Here is a 24,309-nt window from a genome sequence, read left to right as displayed (position 1 = left end):
ACTCCTGGAACATGGTGTATAATATATCCCCCTAGATCTCAATAGAACATGGTATACACAAAAAATCAAGTGTTCCTCAATCACTACCTCCTCAAGGGAGGAAAGATGATGAGACTATTCTAACCAAAGAACATGACTATCAATCTCAACCCACAACTAGTGAGATAAGATAAATTTATTAATGTCCAATAAAAGACCACCCAAGGGTCTATGGAATTGAGAGTGTACAAAAAAAGAAAAACCAGGCTACAAGAGCACCAACTGGTGTCTGGGAAACTGGAAACAGAAAATAAAAGAAATAAGGAGCCAACAAAGAGGCAAGGACTAAGGGTCCTTCATTGGCTGAAAGAAGTCTAGCATCAAAGGGTGTAGTCTAGGGTGAGTAAGGACCTCAAGCCCCCAGCTAGAGTTGTTGGAGAGGTGACACCGATGAGTAAATCCATTGCGGGGCTTCATTGATCTAGAGTTATTACAGTTTAGGTGCAAAACGACCGCTTCGCCCCCCACACCGAAGACGAGGGAGAGAAGAAAATGGCAATGAGCTAAACTGGGCCCTCTCTCTGGGGATATAAGAGTTCTAGAGTGTGGTTGTGGAACTACATAGTATTCCGACAATATAGCACCAAACACCTCTAATCCATGTAGCTAAAGAAAGGCATGAGGCATCTCCAATCTTTGAACAAGCAGTAGAATTTCCATTTGATCTTGTATTAGGCAAGGCACTGAAAAATGAAATGGGTCTCTATCTTAGCCACGACTAGGGTACACAGATGACATATTTGGTCCTCTCTATCAACATGATGATCAGTCTGGATCCGAAGCCTATGGGAGCCAACTCTGAAGCACCTAAGAGAGATACATCAGGCATGGTACCAACACTGAGACAAGTAGCTAGGGTGCACAATAATACCATCCCGAATATCACGGAAGTGCTAAGCATAAAAGGTCATCTTCGGATGTAACCTCCCAGTAGGGTTACTCTACGCTGTAGTGATGTACTGTCTGTAAATGTCAAATCTAACATGTCCATTCAAATCTTGCCGCAAAGGGAGGAGGTGCACAGGATAATGAAACGAAAACTGAATGTGGGGGAGACGATCAATATTAATCCTAATTGAGCTCAACAAGGAAGTAGACTGCACATACCAACAAAAAGCTCTAGTGGTGGGATCGAAGTCCGCAACTGCGACAGAGGAATAGTTAGCCAAGTATGAGTATATATGCCAATCAATCTTGGAATCCACAAAGCCATGAAGATAATGAAAATACCAAACTAGATCAAAAATGGTAACCAACCTGAAGGGATGAGCCCCGAACTCAGTCAAAATAGTGTTGTGGGGGGTGAATCGATGACATTTGATGATGCATTAGAGTAGCAAAGTCTGGACATGCTCAATAGAGGCCCAATCAAAGCCTAGGTGGGACAGCTTGGACAAAGTGTCCTAAAAGGGAGATCCCTGAAATTGTGGAACCTCAATTTGTGGTACCGCTAACATGAATTCAATCAACAATAGTGAAGATGATAAAAGATATCATCCACTACATGTAGGATAAGTTCTACACAAAAAGAAAGGATGGCTTGGAGAAACTCAAGGGGAGAGGTCTAAGTGACAAGGATAAGATAGATAAGATAAATTTATTAATGTCCAATACATGACCACAAAGAGGGCCCAAGGGAATGCCAAAACAAGGCAAAAGAAAAGCCCACAACAGGATGCCAATTGACGTCCAAGATAAGAGAAACAACAAGAAAAGAGCCACCACAACCAAAAAGGCAAACAACTTACTATTTGCTCTAAGCAATTGAGAAGAAATCCAAGGCTGAAGGATAGGCCCTAGGGTGAGAAGGATGGACTACATATATTCTCTCTAGATGCTTTAGTGATGATATCCTTACAGCAAAGTTGTTAACTACAAGAGTTTAATGAGTACATGAAATGAGGCAACCAAGCAATAATGTCAAACGATCAAACACACAATCTAATCTATAAATATCAATAATGTTAGTGTCTAGTGAATCAAAACTCTAAACAAAAAAGGGCAAAGTATTTGGATCTCTCACCACACAAAATAGAAACTTTGACGAATCTCGATATATGGCTATACATGGCTTTATAATTTGTATCTAACGATTTAAACTTCAAGCAATATAATAATGTATATGAAAAAGACCCTTGCTCTTAATACTCCATCCCTATTTAAAAAAATGTAACAACTACAAATTACGTTCAACAATATTTTCTAGATAGTAATGGTGTGGGATAGAAAGTGTAATGTCTCCATTTTTGCTAGCATCTAAGTTTGAGGGATTAGCCTATTATTGTGATCCTCATAGGTTAATTATTTTTGACAGAGAGAGGGCCTAGTCTTCTTCAGAATTCAGAATATTCTTGTTCGGTCTTCATTTGACTTGGATTGGACTTTGTTTGGGCTTAGTTTCATGCACCTACTATTTGTGACAAGTTTGGTGATGATTGAGAGGGACCCTTTCTATTTTTAGGAAAGTGCATTTGGTGGGAAATAATAGATGTGCCTCTTGTTTCAGACAACATATTTAAAGGATGGGTATTCTGGGAGTTATTATTATTTTAGTGGAAAAATTATTATTAACGCATTAAATGACTTATTATAAAGTTATAATTGAACTTTACAATTTCACTTAAGTTGAGGGATGACTCATCATTGGAAGGGGCCATTTATTTAATTAATTCATGGAAGCCTATGCCAAGTACTTAATTAAACTTTTGGAGTAAATGATTATCATTTTATATTATTACAAATTCAAATATGCAACCAAATATGCCAAAGTACTATCCATTGGTGTGTTGAAGAAAATTTTGGCTTGAATTGTTATAAAAGCAAGCCTCTAGCTTTGATTTATTCATCTCTCTTTGCCTTATGCAATTTATTCATTTTGTGAACTGTTGTGGGTTTTGGTGTTGGATTCTTGAGAGGACTGATTCCTCCATCTGCTGATGGCACTTTGAGCTGGTAAGGGAGACAGTGAATTCTGTTGCATTTATGATTTTGATTGACTATCAAACTGTTGCTGTTGTATAAAAATTTGATTACTGAGAAGTCTGAAATGTTGGCGTCCAAGGGAAGAGGGTTAAATTTACTGCTGAAGTTGAGGATTAGAGAAGATATCTGATAAATTCCTCAGCGTCCAACAGTACTGGTTTACTGTTGTATTTCTTAACCGCTGAAGGACAAAATTGGGACTGCCATTATCTCTTTTGAGGCAGTGTTTTGCTCACTGTTCGAGTGATCTGATTGGGTGTGATCCCCAACAGCCTATACATGGGAAATAAACGCCATTGAAAGGCTTATATGAGAGCTACATTCACTGTTATTGAGTAGTGTGGGTTTCTAACAGCTGTTGAACCATTGTAATAAGCTGCAATCACTTTCTTCAGGACAGTGTTTGGTATTCTGAAGGCAGCATACATCCTAATACTGGCTGCGATCTATCAAGGAACTGAAATTGACTATAATCAGGAGTTGATCTTCATTCTGTTCTGCTGCAACTAATTGCCCCATCTAACATTCACACGTTCTTGTTGTTAGTTGTTTCCCTTGAATTATTACTGTAATAACTGAAAAAGCTATACATACAATTCATAAATTGATGCTGGCAATCTTAGTTGTTTCATTTACATGTTATTTGTTTAAGTACTCCTATATTCTGAAAATTCAAAACTACCATATATATTCAAAACAACAAAAAAAGAAGCAAAAACTTTCAAAAATCATAATATTCTACAGCATTATTACAGTGTGAGCAGGAGGACTCTTACAAAGGTACCAGAGCTTGCATGATCAGTTGTGTTCTTTACATCAAGTGATGGCGAGATGCATTTCAAGGGGATTTGGCAATGAGTGTGTAAATTCAAGTATTCATAAATTACAACTTTACAGGACAACAAATCTCAAGTTTAAAGATTAACATAATAAATCAGATTGATTGATGTTTTCAGGTTCAAAGTTCATTCAGTCAAGTGTACAAAATGCAAAGTGAGATTATTTTGATAATTATGAATTTCAAATAATGGAATGGATTGTAAGGCCCCTAGGATCTTTTTTCTATTAAACAGTAAAACTTTATACTATCCTAAGGAATAAAAAAGCCAAATGTCTGCACTTTTGTGAGATAGTGCCTCACCACACTATAGTTCAAGGAACCATTGGGCAGCATGCAATACAGAGGAATTATTTAAGGCAGCATCCCAATGTAACCTTATGAATAATCAAATACCTTATTTCTTTAATAAGTAACCAACTCCAAAGTTATCAAAAAAAAAATGGTTACCTTACATTAACAAAAGGAATGCAAACCCAGCCTCAGCCCACCAAAGCAATAAAAATCTAAATCAAACTATCAAAATACCTCTTGAACCATAACTCCCGACAACTTTAAGTAGCCCTCCAAAATTTATATGACCTTGATCATCAACCTACACAAGAAAACACATCTCATTCATACAATAATTTATTGAAAAGCTAAACTGAAAACAACTCCAATTTATATTTTCTAAAAATCTGAACTTGAAAACTTTGTTTCAAGTAAAGAACCATACGAAGAGTTCAACCTAAAAACTTGTGCTGAAAAATAAAAAATTTAAAAGCACAAAAATCAAACAAATTGGAAATTTTATGTTTTGTAAACAATGCGAAATCCATCCTAGAAAATCTTTTTAAGATTAAGCAAACAACAATATGATACAACAACAAAATAGTCAACACCATCTATATTTAATATAATATAAAATATGACAATTACTAATTCCATCCATATCTACTTTAGCATCTTAGAACTTTCATGAATAAGCATTAATCTAAATCAATTTATGTCAACATTAGATATAATTATAAACTCCTCATTATTATCAAATACTATGCTATCATGTGTGCTCCTTTGAGGCATTTTTAACATAAGCAACAGTACATTACATGAATATTGGAGAAATTCTTGAAGGGTATATGCTTCTATAAGAAAGACCTAAGTCATGTCTCAAGTATTACTTACACCTTGAATATGCTAAAGACAATTTTCAATTTATATTAAGCTTGGGACAAATTAGTGTAAGTGTATCTTAGGGATCTAGTAGTCTTGAATTGGCCAAAGAGAGTGTCCTACCATTTTCTTGTGTTTTGGGTTGAAGTGGGTCCTATGAATTTTCATAAGCAGTTTTCATTGTGATGTGGTGTGCCAGTTGAAGTTGATTCGTGCCTTTGTAAAAAACATTGAAAAATAGAAAAAAATGTGTCACCAAGGTGTTGTATTAGGCTATTAGCACACAAACATGGCAAATTCGTGTAGAAATTGGTTCAAACATTTGAGACAAGCAATGTTGAGGAGCCACTCTCTACCAAACATGTAGAGAACAACACTTTTGCTTATTATGACAAACTTTCTATCATAATTAGAGGTGTCCCAGTGTAATATCCCTAATAGATATTATCCCCAAATTTGCTCACATAAAGTTTTCAGAAAATAACATACATCTTTTGCAACTCAAACCTGAAGAACAAACCAACAATGAACTAGAATGCTCATAAAAATAATCTGCTCTAATACAACTTTGGAATTGTTGTATTATAATCAGCAATACAACAACATGCATAAAATCCAACCTTAAAAACAGTATTACAGTCAAATTGGAAACACATAAAAGAACCTATAACTCAATGTGGACTCTGATGTGAATCAACCACCAATGCTGAACTGGGTTGACATCCTATGCGGCGAGAAGACCCTATAGGTTTCTGTCCTCAGGTTCTGGAAACTGAGAACCAAAGCATCCGATTTTCTCGAAGAGAAATCTGAAACCACTCCAAAATGTAAGCATCCTCAAAATGAATGAGACTTCCTCTTTTAATGCTCATGAATAACTCCTTAGATTCCCATTTTGTCTTTTGTCTTATTTCTCCTTTGTCACCTTTTCCCCTTTTTAATTAGAAGATACTTTTTAATTTGATTCCAAAGTCGCTTTTAATTATTTTATATGTTGCACTTGTAATTCTCTAATGTGTCCCCAATCAGGGACATAACACCAAGCAGTATTTAGATCTGTATGCATAAGAAGAGATCTACATATCCAAGACACAGAACTTGAAGCATCATGTTTCTTAGACCTTTAGTAATTATAATTAAAATTCACAATGTTACAATCGATCATCTTTATTCTCACGCTTTCATTCTGAAATGGAGTAGTTAGCCAAATCTTTGACCTCCTCACCATTAGCATCAAATAATAGAAAAGGAAATCTAACTATGATGAGTGAGAGCTACGTGAGCTCCATGAAAAAGTGCAGTTCCATGTTGCACTGTAGATCCACTATTACTTTAGTCTACAAAAATTATTCTACCAAGCAGACTATAGGCTCACCAGAAGATCACATGTCATGGAAGTCAAAGGAATATAGTATTTTTCGTTATTTGAACAAGCTATACCTGCAAACAACACAAGTTGAAATTTTATTTTAAATATCCTTACAAATTATTTGCAATGTCTTTGAAGAGCACACAAATATACTGAGAAGGTGGGAAGGGGGGGGCGGGGGCGCAATCAGTATATTAATGATTTTGCCAATTTTAAAACACTCATATAACTTTAAATGCTGGAATAAACAATTATACATATGAACACAATAACACAAAGATTTATGTGGAAACCCAATGCGGGAGAAAACCATGAAAATTTAAACACTTTAATATAACTTTGAATCTTCTTACAATATCTATGTAGGCTCCAACCTTGTTATCTGAGCACCTACTTGTTGGAAGCTACAACTCCTACAGTTTGCACACTCCAACCCACTGAAAGCACCTACTCCCACTTCTGATATGAAATTTTATATTCCACCCATCTTTATTGGTTCTACAACTGATGATGGAAACTATGTGATTTCTTCTGCCTTGAAGTCAGTCAATCTTTCTTCAATAGATATATATTCTTGCTCTCCTATGATGTCCCCATATTAGTATATAGTTTAAATAATAAATAAATGTTTTATATAAAGTAATATTAATAATGATATTAAAATAATAATATTTTTTATAAGGTAATATTACATCCTAATTATATAATAATATCATATCGCGTTATAATAATAATAATCTAATATAATATAGCAATGTACTATATTAATAAAGTATTATAATAATATAGTTGATATATTATTAAATTAATATATATTATAATATAAATATTTTGTGATATTAATATAAATAAATAATTATATTATTATTATATAATTATTATATTGAAAAAGGTCATGTTCCCATATTTATAAGATTTATATAATAGTGCGAATAAAATAATAATATAAATTAAATAGAAAATTGATAGCATATTGATTGATATAATCATGTGGTTTTAAATATGATTAATATGATGATAAAAGAATAAATTATTATAATCTAGTATTATCAATAAATAAGATAATAGAGTGAGTAATTATATTCCATAGTTGAAATTATAGAAAGAGAATATACTACGCAATAGTGTGAAGAATAATGATATTGCTAATATTATTAATATAAATATAATATTAATAATTGACACTAATCATATTTAAAGTATATTTGTAAATAATTGTACCTTCAGAAATAACATGAATAGGTTTAAATTCTAATGTAATATGAGACGATTCACAAATAATAATTAACTACTAATATATTAATTTAATTATTTAATAATAATAATAATTAATTAATTTATAAAATAATTAACATTGTATATAAAAGTTACAAATGGATAGAGTCGTGACTTTTACACATGACTCCTCATCCTCAGTATATGATATAAGAAAGCATATGAATTGACAAAATTAAAAAAAGAGGGAGTAGTATATCCAAAGGGGTAAACTGAGGAAGTAAGGACCAATCATTAGAATGCAATCAAAGCATAATACAATACATTTGATGGTGACTTATATGAATCAGACAGGGAAAGAAACATCCCTGCTGAGGAGGGGAGACTTGGATAATGAATAGTTAACGACATTAAATTTTTTTATAAATCAGTACCAGCCTTACGTGGAAAATGAGGGATTAATATTTGAGAGTTAAGTTTAATGTTCAGATTTTACCATCCATGGAAGATAAACCAAAATCCCCAGGTATTTGTTACAATTCATAAATTGTAATGTAAAACACACAAAAGGAGCCAGCACAGAAACAATAACTATCCTCAGCACATGATAAGGAAAGGACAGAATAAGGGAAGGATATGGTTTGCTACCAGTAGGGAATACCAGCGCGGAGGATAAATACACAGCTATGGAAACAGCATACATATCACATAGTACATACCAAAGATACCAAGGGACAGCAGGAAGAGAATGAGGGAAAAGATAGTCAAAAGGATACAAATAAAAGTAATAGCAGTACATTAACGAATAACTCTCAATAAGGGTCATTACATCTCCTCACACTGCTCTTAAAATTCTGATTAGAGATATATTTCAGATTATAATATCTGAAAATATTTTCTTTATTTCCGCTATTCTCCTACCCAATCTGCTCAAGCTACTTACTTGACTTAACCTCAAATAATTTATCTAAGTTTATACCTTTAGTATAAAGAGACGTGACTTTTAAGATGAAAAGGCATATCTTATGACTTCTAAAAATATAATCATAATTAATCACACTCTTATTAATTATGGTATGTTACTTCAAACATTAGTGTACAAGTTGATTATGAAATGAAATCTCCTTGTATTCCATTGTGCTAATATTTGAGTTAATAGTTTTCCCACAAGTCAGTAAGGAAATCATTGTAAATTACTCTTTGTTTGTATTTGATATCCACATAACAATTTGATAACATGAAATCATCATGGGCCCTATTCGCTTTGTGCATAATCTGACGTAGTTCATGGCTTTCAGCATCACCCATCAATTTCAAGCATCGCTCCTTGCTATCTACACACTAATCACTTTGTTTTATGCTATCTGATAATTTTATTTTATTTTGCCGTAGACTCCAACGTTGAGACTGAATAATGTTAAGGCTACCGTCAGATTTTTCAAAGAACACTTTGTCTTTTTCTATCGTATGGCAATCTTTCAAACTTGAGAGGGATGACATCTGCCATAATCATGTTTTATATTTTCTGTAGAGACTTCAAACATGGTTCCTTCTATATTCCTTCTATGCCATTGTGTCTTCTATCGGGATTTAAATATTCTAAATGTCTTGTCACTTGCATTTGAAATTGATCTTCACTGTTATCAAATTCTTTGAACACTGCATACTTTGTGCTGCTATAATCTACGGTGGTTGTCTATTTAGACATTTAGTGCAACCATGGGGTTTTCATTTATTACTACTTATCATTTGACTGCCGGAACTATTCTCCTTATGCTCATTGCTTGAATGCTTGTTCTTTTTTTAGTTGTTGCAATACACATCAGTTTTGATTCCACGAGATATAGACTTGAGCACTGAATCACTTCCACACATACATATTTTTTATTTCTATTTTTCACTGTTACGTAATAAATCCATCCTTTGACCGTGTGGATTACTGTTGTCTTTGTCTAAGTTTGTTTCTTTACTGATGTGTGTATTTTCTCTTGGAGATTTTGTTCTATTAATTTATTCAACACTTGATCTATCTGCTGTATACTGTCTTTTAGATGATTTGTTACCGTTATTCTATCTGCTGTAGATTACATATTTATTGATTGTCTGGTGAGGAATAACTGTTGTATTGTTGATGTCTGTTTTCAGAACATTTTCAAATGACTCTCATCCGCACTCTCAGATGGCAGTTTGCTTGCTATTTAATCTCCTTCGTATTACTGTTATTGTCTTACTATAATTTCATCTTGTTCATATCTCATGCTTTTAATTGATTCCAAATATTCAGATTGTCGTCAATTCTTAATATTGACAATTACTTCTTATAGTGTTGCATCTATCTACATGAACACAAAGTTCTCAGAAGTATTATTGCAGATGTATTCATCATGGAATAGTGATCTCTGTCTTTACAAACTTCTTCAAGCATATACATTGTCTTTTCATGAATCTATTCTGACATCAATGACAATTCATTCATCAGCCTTTACCTATGTACAATACATGTAAGCTTCACAATATGAAATTTACACATGTTGGGTAATATTTAAAAAGGACCCATGGGTAATATTTATCCTTTGCCACTTCATTTTTGCATTCCCCAAGTAGATTTCAAACACTTTCAAGTCTCCAAAGTGATTGTCATTTATCAATGAGCTTGCCCCAACCAAATTTCTCCTTTTTTGCCCATTCATTTCTCATTTTGAACAGTTTTAGGCATAATTTTATTTGTTTATTTATTTTTTGATTGGTAAGAGGCCCAAGCCCTTGATTTTAATAGAGGAAATTACAACTAATATTGCTTCAATGTGTTTACCGCATAGAGTAAACGGGTTGATGCACACAGATAATTGAACAGGAACAGTAGCGACAGTACTCCTTTATTCGCATATGCCAACAGATTACATCCAAAGCATAAGATAAGATAAGGTGATTTACAATGATCCCAGAAGGGGTATAAATACCTTCCGCTGAACCTTCCCGGAGGGGTCCATTGGCTACAAAATAATCCTAATCTACCCGTTGACTACCAAATACACAATCTCTGACGGCATAACCTAGTCGGCTACAGAATACAAAATCTGCCGACAACATCATCAGCCCCCCCAAAAAGAAAAGTCATCTCCTAACGACAAACAAAATAGGAGACAACCTATATACAACAAAAAATACTAGAGAGAAGGTGGTGCCCCTGAAGAATGCTGCTGATGATGCAACTCATAGACCTGCTCTATCCAAATGGTCAAATCCTTCTAAATCCGTGTGTTAACCTCTACGGCCTCCTTCAGAAGAAGCGCTGCATCCATAGTCTATGTCTTTGCCAACTGTAATTCCCGTTCAGCTGCTTCCTTATCTGACACGGCAGCCTCCCTATCCCTCAATAGTGCTGCCCGCTCAACTGCCCATGCTGCCTACTGGCTGGCCAAGTCCACTGCTAACTTCTCCCTAGCCTCCCTCTCAATTGCCATAGATCTCTCTGCTATAATCCTGTCTGCTGCCCTGTCTACCTCCGCGTGCCTATAAGCATAATAATCCTCCTTATACAGTCCCACAATCTCATGTGCCAACTTCTCCAGCGGAGTGGTTCGCGGCCCCAACTCTGGTTCACTAGCCCAATCTGCCAACACCTCCGATGTCTCAAGTGTTGGCCAACCCCTCTCCTCAAAACATGAGCATAACCGCTGCAAACAAATCCCCCTGATGTAAGCTCGAACCAAATGCCACTCCCTTCGCCGATTCATAGCCTACAATGCCACATTGTGTTCCTTCTTGAGCGCAACCTTCATAGCCCTGAGGTAGTCCCTACACCTATCCTCATCCGACCCATAATCCTCCTTTGCAAAACCCTCCATCGTCCACTCGATATCACTACTCTCTTCCTCATCTGCAGGGACCATGCCCACATTTGGTGCGGCCTCCTCTGCTCTCGGCGCAACCTCGGCCTATGACACCCCCACCTCCTAAGGCTCTGGTACTGTGTTTGATACTCCTAGGTGCCTGGGGGATTGGATGGACCGACCAACCTCAGCAAGGATGAGTCAAAACTGCTGTCTCAAGAAGGTACTAGCTCTATCCATCACCTCCGGCTACTCTAACTGTGCGGGCTCCATGCTCTTCCCCTGCTGTGCTGGTCAGGTTGTCTTTACTGGCTCGGCGGCTGCTAACAAGGAAGAGGAAACGGTGACGACTACATCACAGTCAATCACATCCAAGCGAACCTAAGGTTCAAGGTCCGACGCTGGCAACTCTACCTCCTACGAGACTGGCTCCACTAATGCAACTGGAACAACATCCACTATGACCGTGGAGAAAGTAGCACCTAGAGTGGCCGCTAGTGTAACAACAACTGTCGTCGGTGGGACACCCTCTGCTACTGTCCAGGGGACATCTACTATCAGCAAGTTCATCACAACTGGTGCATGACGCTGACCAAAAGGAGGAATGTGTGACATGGTAGCGAACAAGTGCACCGAAGTTGACAACTGTGGCGGGGTGAAAAATGTGGGCTTACTATCTGCTAGTTCACTGCCAACCTCTACAGAAGTACTCTCTTCCTCGTACTCCACCCCGCTGCTCTTTGAAGTCTCCTCCCGTCAGCTATTAGTATCCCCGTGAGCCACCTGCAATCCCCGAAATACCTTCTTCTGTCCCGCTACTGTCCCACCCGTGTCCAAATGTCTCCAATAAAATATCGGAGGCTCTCCCTATGCCAACTTCCCCCGAGGTAGCGCCTCAAAATCATCCATGGTTATCTTATTAACGGCTACTTCCAGAAATAAGCCAATCGCATGATGTGGCATAAAGAATGTGCGGTGCTAAAGTGTCACGAACTCCTCCATCCTATCAGCCAAAACTGTAGCCCAATCATACACTGTGTCGTTCATGATGCCATTCATGAATACAATCTGCGACAATGCTATATCTGAAGCCTAAGTTGCCCTTGTTAGTTTGCTCTTGATAACGTCCATAATACACCTCCAATGGCCTTCCCGAATGAGATCCCGCCAAAGTCCTCTGCATTTTGACCCCTTGATAATTGACTCCATCTCGTCAGGTGTAAGATCGCGGCCCACTAATCAGATCCAGTGTTCCTTCGATTCCTAAGAGAGCTTGTGATTCTTGATTTCCACTCTCTTACCTCCAGGACCAAGAATGCCAAAAACCCTCGTGAAATCCCTAGGCTTAAAAGAAACTATCATCCGATGCTTTTTATACAAAAATGTGCTTGTTTGGTTGTGGCAATTATATGCTTCTATCATGTTCCTCAAAACTGATTCAAATAGTCGGATAGAAAAAACTAGAAGATGGATGGCCAATGCACCTATGCCCGTACCAAAATTTGCTTAACGAGGTCGGCATCCGAGGTTTCCTACCACCATTCGCTGCCATTGAGACCCTCAAACTGGACGGTGAGATGAGCTTGTTCCTCCTTGACTTTCTGTTTCTTGCTGGAAGCGGCTGGCCCTGCAACTCGAATTCCAGAGGCTAAAACCCTTGCATTTTTCTCCATGCTTGTCTTTAGTTGGCTCTTCCACTTCCATTTGCCGACTGATTCCATCGCAACTGTTTCTTTCTTGCCTTTATAATGCAAGGTTGTTTCGGTGGGCAATATGCCTCCAAATTATATGTCCCGACTGCTTGCTTCTTTTTCCGGTGATTTTACAAGAAGGGAGTGATATTAAGCTTTTCGTATTCTAGCGCCACAACCCGTCAAACTAACAAACTCCGCAGAAGATGAATTGGCAGGAAGTCGCGGCTACAAGAATGGAGAGTAGGCTTCATAGCAATCTACAGAAGAATAATTTACCTTAACACTTCAACTACAAGATAAAAGACATCAGAGAAGAAGTCCCATGATGGGAGAAGGAACCAACGCCCGTGGGGAGGAAGGAATACCACCAAGGAAGACACATACGCAACGTGGAGGGAAAAGGAGGCTGCTGTTGAAACTCCACGCGCCCATAGGGAACAAGTCATGCTATTTGAGAGAATTGGTGATCCGCGGTAGAGAGGCAGCACCAAGTCGTGCAGAGGACATAGAAGCATCCGCGCAAGGGAGAGAAAAATAACCGTAGAAGATATAAGCCTTCCCGCTGAAAACTTCACAACAACACTAACTGTGGAGAAAAACAATAACACTGCTTGAAAGAAATGGTAATCTGTAGCAGAGAAAATAACACCAAGCCACACACGGGACAGGAAACACTCGCGGAAAGGAGAAAAACACTCGCGGCAATCAAAACTATCCGTGGAGAATGGAGGGCATTTGTGGAAATGTACACACCCGCGGAGAAGGAAGAGTAAGTCAATCCGCGGAAGACAAAGGCCTTCCCATTGAAGACAATCACCCGTGGGGCTTATCTCTACCCACAGAAACATAAGCTTTCCCGTGGAGAGATATCCGCTGAATACCTTACTTGCGGACAGCCAGCGGGGCCCTATCCGCGGCTAAACGTTGCATGGACTTGTGGTGTTGAATATTGATATTAAAAATACATACACAATTCATATCAGAAATGCAACCTTTTAACCCCCTTTTAAATACTACTCCATCTTTAATTCTATCTCAAAGCTAAGACTACAAAGGTAGGATTTTTTTATTTTTTTTACTTTTATTTGTTTTTAACCAAAATACAGCTCAAACTTCGAAAAAAGATACACCTCAACTACGACTCAGAAAGATTACAACTTCGCTTTTCGCCCCGAATTTGCCAACCTGCGACGACAAGGGAATTTAGCCTTCACTATTATGTGATGCCGGAGGTATATTTCTAGCATGATATATCTTCAATTTTGACCCATTTACTGGGTAAGGTACCTCTTGCCCGTCCAAGGTCCACAGTTTTATTGCTCCATTGTTGCCGACTTCTCGGATCTGGTATGTTCCAACCCATCTAACCTTAAACTTTCCTGGTTTAATCTCATTCCGCCTGTCATACTTCAGTACCAACTGCCCCGGCTGAAACCTATTGAGTTTTAGATGCTTGTCATGCCACGCCTTATGTTTGTTCTGGGTCACCTCTGTCACCCACTGCACCAGTAATCGCTTCTCCTCGAGCTTATTCAATTTATGCAGCCGCTCCCTTAAGCTTTCCATTTCACCTAGCTTATTTTCTAGTGCTATTCGCAGGCTCAGAATCATGAATTCTGCCGATACCACTACCTCTTGTCCGAACACTAATTGGAATAGCGTGTGCCCTGTCATCACCTTGTACACTATGCGATAAGCCCAAAGAGCGGAGGGTAGGTTGTTCTAATCTTCTCCTTCAACCGCTCAAGATTTGTAAATAATTGATAACAAAATTTTATTTGTAGCCTCGGCCTGTCTGTTTGCTAGCGGGTAGTACGAACTCGACAATGAATGACAAATCTTGAATTCAATGGTGAGCATTCGGATGACATGATTAACAAAATGTCCACCCCTATCACTTGTTAATTGTAATGGAATTCCATACCTGGTAATGATCTGCTCATAAATAAACTTTGCTATGCTTATTGTCGAGTTATCTGGTAATGCACGTGCTTCCACCCATTTGGTTAGGTACTTTGTTGCGACAACAATGTACTGGCACCGTCTAGTCCTACTCACCTTCAGGGGTCCAATAAAATCCAATCCCCACCGTTCAAAGAGTTCCTATGCTTGAGAGGGGTTAAGTGGCATGAAGTCTCTCTTCAGCGGCTTCCCGACCCATTGGCAAGTGTCACACCCGACAACCCATTCCCGCGCGTCGTTGTACACTGTTGGCCACCAAAGTCCTGCAAACAATATCTTCCGCGTAGTGGTGTCAGGTCCCATATGTCCTCCCGTTGGACCTTCATGTGCTTCTTTTAACACCCGCGGTATTTCTTCCTCTAACACACACTGTCGGAGAATATGATCTGGCCCATCTTCTAGAGCAATCCGTTGATAAAATAGAAGTTACGGCTCCTAATTATCAACTTGTGTCTTTCATTTGCTAACATTTCGCCGAGAGACTCTCGTGTTGAAACTTGACAGGTATTCTCTAATGCTCCTGTACCATTCTGGTAGTACTACGATCTAGAACAATTGTGCGTCAGGAAAGTCATCATTCACACCATCTGCCGGTTCCCCTGTTGTGATCCTCGACAAGTGGTCAGCACTGACATGTTTCTTTCCTAGCCAGACAATGATTTTGAAGGTAAACTCCTACAACAAAAGTAGCCATCTACTGATCCTTCCTTGAATGACAGGTTTATTGATCCTGTACAACAGGGCCTGATGATCCACATAGAAGACAAAGGGTGTGGCTAGCAAGTAATGATAGAATTTCTGTACGGCATAGACCATTCCCAATGCTTCCTGTTTAGTCGTACTGTAGTTCTCCTCCGCTTTTGATAACATACGGCTGGCAAAGTATATCGGGTGATCCAACCCGTGGCTACCTGTCTGTGCCAGGGTTGCTCCGATCACATAGTTGGAGGCGTCAACATGAACATCAAACTCCTTATTCCAATCCGGATACGCCAAGATGGGTGTCGTAGCCAGTAGTACCTTCAGCCCTTCAAATGCCTCATCCTGCTCTTTGTCCCATCTAAATTATTCTCCTTTACAAGTTAACCTATCCAACGAGTATGACACCTTGGCAAAAATTTTGATAAACCTTCTATAATAGCCTATATGCCTGAGGAAAGACTTTACCTCCATCACATTAGTAGATGGCTGCATTTCCAAGATGACACTCACTTTGTCTGGGTTGGTCGTCAATCCTTCCTTATAGACGATGTGTCTGAGCAGTCTTCCTTGCAGAACCATGAAACTACACTTTTTAGGGTTCAATGCTAGCTACGCCTTGCGACATCTTTCCATACATTCTCCGAGTGCTGCCAAATGTCTGTCTTCTGAACTGAATACAAACCAATCGTCGAGGAAAGCTTTGAAGTTTCCCACGGACATCTTGTCAAAGATGTGCAATCTAATCCGCTGGAAGGTTGTCTGCGCGTTGCACAAACCGAATGGCATCCAATTGTATGCATATACCCCATCTTCGACAACAAACGTGGTCTTCAATTTGTCCTCCTCCGTTATAGAGATCTAATTGTATCCGGAGAACCCGTCCATAAAGGAGTAAATTTCATGTCCGACGACCTCCTCTAAAATGCTGTCTGTAAACGGAATCATGAAAGGATCCTTGACCGTGACTGCATTAAGGCATTGGAAATCCATGCATATCTGGATCTGGGTGGTGTCTTCAGTGAGATAACTATAGGCGACACCCATTCACTTGTTTGCACCTTGAAAATAATTTTGGCCTCCAACATTCTATTGATTTCCTCCGTGACCCTTGCCGCGTAGTTCTTGTTCATCCTATAGGGTCACTTCCGTACAGGTACCGCTCCTTCGATTAGCAAGATGCGGTGCACACACAACTCTGGCGATACGCCCTTCAGGTCCTTGTATGTCCATGCAAATACATCTTTGTATTCCAAGAATATCTTGAATGCTGTCACTTTGAGTACCGAATCCCAATTATCTCCCACTAGAATGTTCTTCGGTTTTGCTTCATCCCCCCAAATTCATTGCTTGCAGTGTAGCATCATTATACTTGATTGTCCCCCCCTCACTGAATGCATGAGCAGGTGTAACATCCAACGGTGTATCCCCCTCCTTTACCTCAGTGAACTTTGGAAATTCATCCCCCCTCGGACCTTCCTCAATTGTCAGTACATTGCAGCTCTGGAATAGTTCGTAGTCCTCTATTTGCCAGTGGTAGAGACCGTTGACTGAATCCAAATCGTCATTTGTTGATCCTCCCTCCAACCATAGGACTCCCTCTTGATCTGGTTCAATACGCTGCCTCCCTTCAGCTTCCTCTTCAGAATCTGATGACAAAGCTTCTTCTCCCACCATTTGGGTGTGCAAATCGATGACGAACTTTCTCCCTTTACTTTCCAGTGATAAAGTGTTTCTCTTCCAGTCTTGTTTAACTCTAGCCTGAATCAGCCATTCGTGGCCTAGAATTGCGTCGTACCCTTTTCGCTTTAGCAGGATGACGAAAAAGTCAAGCAAGAACAGCTGTGTGCCAATTGTTACCGGTTGCGCCATTAGAACACCGAGAGGTTTTATGCCATGTTGGTCTGCTGTCAGCAATTGAAACGTAGGTGGCCACAGCGTCAGTTGTCCCAACTTCCTCCAGGTATCCTCGGGCAAAACATTCATGCCAGACCCGCTGTCGAGAATTGTGTCCATCAGCACACTTCCAAGAATGCCCATCTCGACAACCGCTGGATACTGTCCGAATGCAAGTGCCAGTAACATTGGGTCTTTGCCACTGGCGGTAATTTCCTTCCCTCTTTCTAGTTCTCCTATCGCTGGCGCAATATTAGTGACGGCCGATCTAGGCTGAGGCATTGTAGGAAGCAAATCATTTATCTTGACCCTTACCTCCATTTGTAAAATTTGTCATACAATGTTTTGTTCCACGACGTTCCTTGCCGAGGTGCCGGTGGTGTCTTTCAGCTGCGAGCTCTCCGCTTGTGACGCCTTTTCAATCTCTGCCCGTGCTTTCGCAAATTTCCTCTTTTCTTCCATCGGGTTCGGGTACTCTTTCGCTTGCCTCCCCATAATTGCCAGAACCTCTTCTTCATCCGTCCCGACAGTGATCAAGTTTACTTCAGATTTTGGACACTTGGCATCTTCATGGTCACTGGGTCCGCATCATGTGCATAACAATTTTGGCGTGGTTGCTATTGTGCACTCCCGAGCAAAGTGACCCCTCAAATTACAGGCTTGGCATTGAACAATCAATCGTCCATTCACATCATACTGAATTCGACTCCTCCCGCCATTATTACTATTATTGTTCGCATTTTTGTTATTTTGCCCACGTCTATTATTCCTGTATCCTCCAGATGTGGCACCCTCCGTGCTTGTATTCCCGCTCCCTCTAGACATGTAAGCCTCCTATGCGAGGAACACCTATTGAGGGCCTCTGGTTTTCATGTTGAAGGGGCATTCTTTTGTGGAACGTCCCATTATCTGACAAATATCGCAGAACTGGTTCTTTGGACATCAGCCTTTAGTATGACCTTCCGTCTTACACTCCGTGCACCACAACTTGCTTCCCTTTGTCTCCTTCTGCATGTTTTTAAATTCCTTCATCATACGGATCATGTACTTCTATAGTGCGCGGACCTTCTTGCTGTTGCTTTCATCATCGCTACGATCTTCTACGGAAGATGTGTCCTCATCTGAGTCGAAGGAGCTATCCTTTTTTTTTCGTCCTCTACTCACTCTCCAGGTTCAGTGCCCGATTGTACGCTTCAGTGTATGACAATGGCGGCACGATCTTCATTTTCTTTCGCAATTTCGGGTGTAGGCCTTCAATGAACCACCTTTTCTATAATCCATCAGCTGGCTTATTCTCCATTTTGTTGATCAAGTCCTTCAACTTCCTGGCATAGACTCGAACTGTTTCATTTTGTCCTTGTCTTGTATTGTATATTTCTGCTACAATTTCGTTGTTGTCGTTGAGTAGTTGAAATTTCGCCGTAAACTCCTCCTTAAGGTCATCCCAAGTGGTTAGGTTCTAGAGATTTGCATTGGCAAACCAATCGATTGCAACACCCCGTAGGGTGACCGAAAATTGCCGAACCCATTCGTTTGTGTCGGTTATGCCATTTGCCCTCCAAATTGTCTCGCACGTCTTGCAATGTCGGATGGGGTCAGCCGTACCATCGCCATCAAACTTCGGTAGCTTTTCTTTTGGTCTTGCCATCACTACTGGATTTTGTGAATGGGCGTTGCTCGGTCCTACAACACTAGCATTGTTCACTCCCACACCGTGGCTTTGCACTCCCACACCAGCGATCTACAATCCTAAACCAGCAGACTGTTCTCCCACACCGGCGCACTCGTCTCCCACACCGGCGGTTTGCACTCCCACACCTGCGGACTGTTCTATCGGCGAACTGTTCTCCCACACCGGCGATCTCAAAAACTGCGAACAGTGGTGAAGAAGGATCCTCTGAAGTTGTTCCTTCCGGAAGTGTATCCCAGACAAAGAGTTCACTCCACGCTCTTGCTCCTTGGCACTCTGAGCCATGCGAGTCGATTCTCTTCCGTTTGGACTCCCTTCCCTCGACGAATACAAATTCAAAAAATCCTCCCTTGCTTCCTCCACCAATTCCACCCGCTGATGAATCTCCTTCAACAATTCTTCCACACTTCTGTGTCCGTCAGCAATCTTCTGGAACCTCCTCCATTCGGCTTGTTGGGCCAAAATTAAATTTTCTTGCGCAATATGTATGCCATCTTTCCCCTTTATCTTATTTCGATCCTTGTTAAGCTGATTTGGCATTAAGCGTCATTCCTCCCTCCTTCCAAGTTCGTAGGGAAACGGCGCCAAATGTTTACCACAGAGTAAACAGGTTGATGCACACAGAGAATTGAACAAGAACAGCAACTACAGTACTCCTTTATTCGCATATGCCAACAGATTACATCCAAAGCATAAGATAAGGTGATTTACAATGATCCCAGACAGGGTATAAATACTTTCCGCCGAACCTTCCCAAAGGGGTCCATCGGCTACAAAATAATCCTAATCTACCCGTCGGCTACCAAATACACAATCTCCGACCGCGTAACCTAGTCTGCTATAGAATACAAAATCTGCCGACGACACAATGAAGCAATAATTCAAATCGTTTCGCTAGAAATAGTCTTTGCCTTATAGCATTTACATATTTTTGTGAAATTAATCGAAAACCTTGCAGCAAACTTTCCGAATCCCGGTTACAAGTTAGATGCTGTCCATTCCTTGCCCATTGATTATCTGAGAGCATAAAGCATGAAAAGCCCTACAAGACTATATATATTTGGCTAAGATTCTTGTTACTATTAGTTAATGACAAAATTAAAATAAATCCGCTGCCTATTTTATAAAGGAATCGAGTAACCTTGCTTATTCAGATCAGCTTATAAAGTGCATCTTTTGATTAAACTATGTAATCTTCTATAATTGTTATTAATTTACCATAGATATTCCTATCATTAATCATTAGTTTCAAAGTATTGTTTCATGCCTCATAATACTAATTTATGATAAACTCATTAGATTATTGTCATTGTTTATTGGGATTTAAAGCAAGGCTATATCTACAACATGTGAAAATTAAATTATATATTTTCAATGTTCTATCTTAGCCATCATCCTTACAACCTAATTTTTATCTACTAAGCCCAGATGTCTATTTATATATATGATGATTGCCAAGTGGGAGTAGTCATATCCACTTAATCTCAAGAAAGTAATATTTTCCAAACAACCTTATAATAGCCACATAAACTACTCAAACCTTTCAGATGACATAAAGGATATAGATTCCTCTCTATTTCCTTTATATTGAATTTATCTCATCCCCCAAATATATTGTATTTTATTATTTGGTTGCCATGAATTCATTGATGATTATTATTCTTCATTCCTCATTTGGACATTCTCATTTTGGATTTATTATTCCTAGGATTAATGGCTTTGAGATCTTTTCCTACTACATGTTTAATTTCCTGACTTTTGACAAATTTTCCTTCCTCGGAGATGCCTGCTATTAAGTAGCATATCTATAGTTTATATTTATCAGAATGCTATGATTTATTAAAGCCCTTCCTATTTTTTCATTTGAACCATTCCTAATTTGGGTATTCAAATAGACTCTTGATATCGCCTTGCTATGAAAGATACATTGAGAATGGTTTCAATGTATTAATTTGTTCTTTGAAAGTCCTTATTACAGAAACCCTCACAGGCTCGATTCATTTGTTTTTATTGTTCATTTAATCTTTCCTTTGGCACTATAACAAAACTTGATTTAGAGCAACAAAACTTCATTTAGAGCCAATATGGAAGGTTTTTCCGTTTCAATCGATAATATCTAGTTAAAAATTCTTCTTTACACTCAATGTTGGTTACATTGAACCAGCCCACGCAGAGGAATTCTATGCTAGTTTACTTTAAAATTATGCAATTTGTTTCATATTTTGAATGTCAAATTTAAGTCTTTCTTGCTAAAAACCAAAGAATCCACGAAATACTTTAACCCCATCCTTTTGGAACATCAAAGGCCCAAACATGAAAAATACTCAGTCGATTCATTAGGTTTTAAAATTTTAGGTAAATACAAGCTATGTACATACTATAGATATGCTCTACCAAGTCTAGGAGCTGAATAGATAAACAGGAGAAAGGGAAGGCCAAAAAAGAGCCAGCTACTAGATGGAACCAAGAACAAACGAAGTGAAAAGGATAAGGGCAAAACAATGTAGACCATCCAAAAAGCTAAAGAGCTACGAAGCTAAACAATAAAAAAAGGTAAACACTGAAACCGAATAGTGGAGACAAAAAAAAACAAAACCTCTCTAAGGAAACATACCCAAATCACATAAGACCTTCAGCTTTAAGATAGCACTCGACAACTCTCCAATCCTCACTGTAATAACCCCAATTGGTTATAACTTTGTGAAACACCAAATCCTTCTCAAATTCAATTGTCTGACATTTTGTCAAACACTTTGCAAGCAAGCTCTAATACCAATGTAACCCCAACCAGTTATAACTTCAACAAATACAAAATTCTTTACTAATTCAATTGTTTGACTTTTCGTTAAACACTTTGCAAGCAAGCTCTAATACCACTGTAATATCCCTTGTCAATTTGAACCTCAACTTGTTGATTCGTAAGTCAAGGAAAATTGTCAAACACTTCTAATACAATCTCTATGCTTGTTGATTCTGAGTTTCCGACTAATAATGCTTGTTTGAAATGATATCAAAGGGACTCTAAAGCCTGTAATTGATTACTACTATATCTAAGAAAAGAACTAAATGCATATGCAATCCTCTTTTGGCTTTTCAAATGCATATAGATGAATTCTAAATTAAACTGTGCACTTACAGCCAATTGGTATTTTGTCAAACACTTGGCATGCATACTATTATGTCAATCATGGAAGATATAAATATGCACATTACATCAAATATATAGACCTGCAACTTATCACTCCTTTAGTAAGATATTTTCTAATTCAATGCTTAACATAATATTCCAAGGCTCTTGGCTTTGTAACCCCCAAAAGAACTGAGTAGAAATGACATTATAAATCTGATATAAAATGTGCATCTACAGCTACTTATAACAGCCACCTTTACAATGCCAAATGACCAATCTAAATGATGCAAATTGATTGTAGGACCTGATATACAAATCGCCAATGAAGGAGATGAAATTGCAATCATAATCAAGCCAAGTACTGTAGTGCGAGTACTGCTCATGACACTGTTCATGGCACTATTGATGTCACTGCTCATGGTATTGTAGCAGCCAACAATAAATGTATTCTCCAATTTAAGCACAAATAGAACTCTAGAATGAAGCTCTCCTGAATGCCAAATTCAATGGATATTTCACCACCTCAAATGGTTGCAACATTGAAGAATTGACGCTCTCCAATAGCTAACTGAAATAAAAAACTCTTAGTTTCTTCTCCAAAGTTTATATCAAATGCAATTAACAATAATCGAATGCCTAACAATGAAGCTCTCGCCTCTATTTATTCTTTTCCTTCACACTTCTAAAAAGAAATAAAATATTATTTAATTGCACTCTCTAGAAGCTTCCCCCTTTCCAATACAATAATTAGTTGTGCTTCTAGAAAATGCACTCCCTAGAAGCTTCCCTCTTTCCAATACAATAATTAGTTGTGCTTCTAGAAAATTAAATTAATTAAATATAAAGTCAACTTTAGATTTATTTATTTATTGACTTTAATTTAATTTATTTCTCCTTATTTCTCCACTTAGCCTTTGGAGAATGAAAAGCAAAGAACTCCATTGAGGGTTTAAAAGATGTGGAACATTACACTCACAAATACGAGTGTTTGTGGTGCCCAGAAGGAACATCCAGTTCTTTGTAATCTCGTCCCTCCTTTCAGGAAAAACCTCAACTGATTCTTAATTTTCGAAATGGGATAGACGTGGACCCGAAAATTGAAAGCATTGTATTCACTCCTTTTCGGAATGCAGAGATTATTGTCAATATTCTCAAGGACCAAGTACGGCTCCTTAATAATAAATTTTTTTAACACTTTCCTGCAAAAATTGTTGATGGCCGCTTTATCCTCATCAACATGTATTATTGTGGCTAGAAACATCGCCACAATATCTATATTGTGCTTCTGTCTATCCATTACAACAGAAAATTCTTCCCCAACCACCCTATTGATAGCCCTAAAAACCAAGTCATTATTTGTTTTCACCATTTTACAAATCCTTAACTCACTAATCTCTCCCCAGAATGACATCTCATGCTTCTCAAATTGCATACGAACAGGGGTATCCATGACACCTAAAACCTAAACCAGACCAAGAGCCAAAGAGAAAGTAATAAAAGCAAAACTCAAATACCAACTATAGCGTAAATCTTGTTTCTTCATTTCTTCGAGTCCATTCCAAAAAAAAGTCTCATTTTTTTATCTAAGTTATTTCTAAACCCTTTAGGCAGAAGAAGGCATGACATTTGGTATATGTAGGTATAGTTAAAGGTACGGATTTGATTTTTTTAGCTCTTCCCACCTTGGATAACCATTTACTTTTCCAATTTTTCCATTTCTTAATCTATTTTTTCTAGAATAGGGTTCCAAGATTTGGAATCCCTGAAGCTATTTTCAATCTGAATTCATAGATACTAGGGAACGTGC

At 38.5% G+C, this 24,309-nt stretch overlaps 1 protein-coding gene across 7 annotated transcripts in view; it reads right to left on the bottom strand.

Annotated features, from left to right (window-relative positions):
• The window catches only part of GMI1 (gamma-irradiation and mitomycin c induced 1), a 393,394-nt gene that overhangs the window by 58,400 nt on the left and 310,685 nt on the right, over positions 1-24,309 (bottom strand). For all 7 annotated transcript variants that reach the window (XM_089797668.1, XM_089797669.1, XM_089797671.1 and 4 more), the window contains exon 30: positions 4,388-4,454. In XM_089797668.1, the coding sequence (XP_089653794.1) occupies positions 4,388-4,454 (67 nt within the window). The remainder of the gene's footprint in view (positions 1-4,387; positions 4,455-24,309) is intronic.

The sequence above is a fragment of the Cupressus sempervirens genome, chromosome 8, assembly GCF_028749045.1.
Source record: "Cupressus sempervirens isolate cs-2001-9-10 chromosome 8, ASM2874904v1, whole genome shotgun sequence".
Lineage (NCBI taxonomy): Eukaryota > Viridiplantae > Streptophyta > Pinopsida > Cupressales > Cupressaceae > Cupressus > Cupressus sempervirens.
The sequence above is the reverse complement of the archived record's forward strand: the minus strand, read 5'-3'. Positions and strand labels throughout refer to the sequence as shown.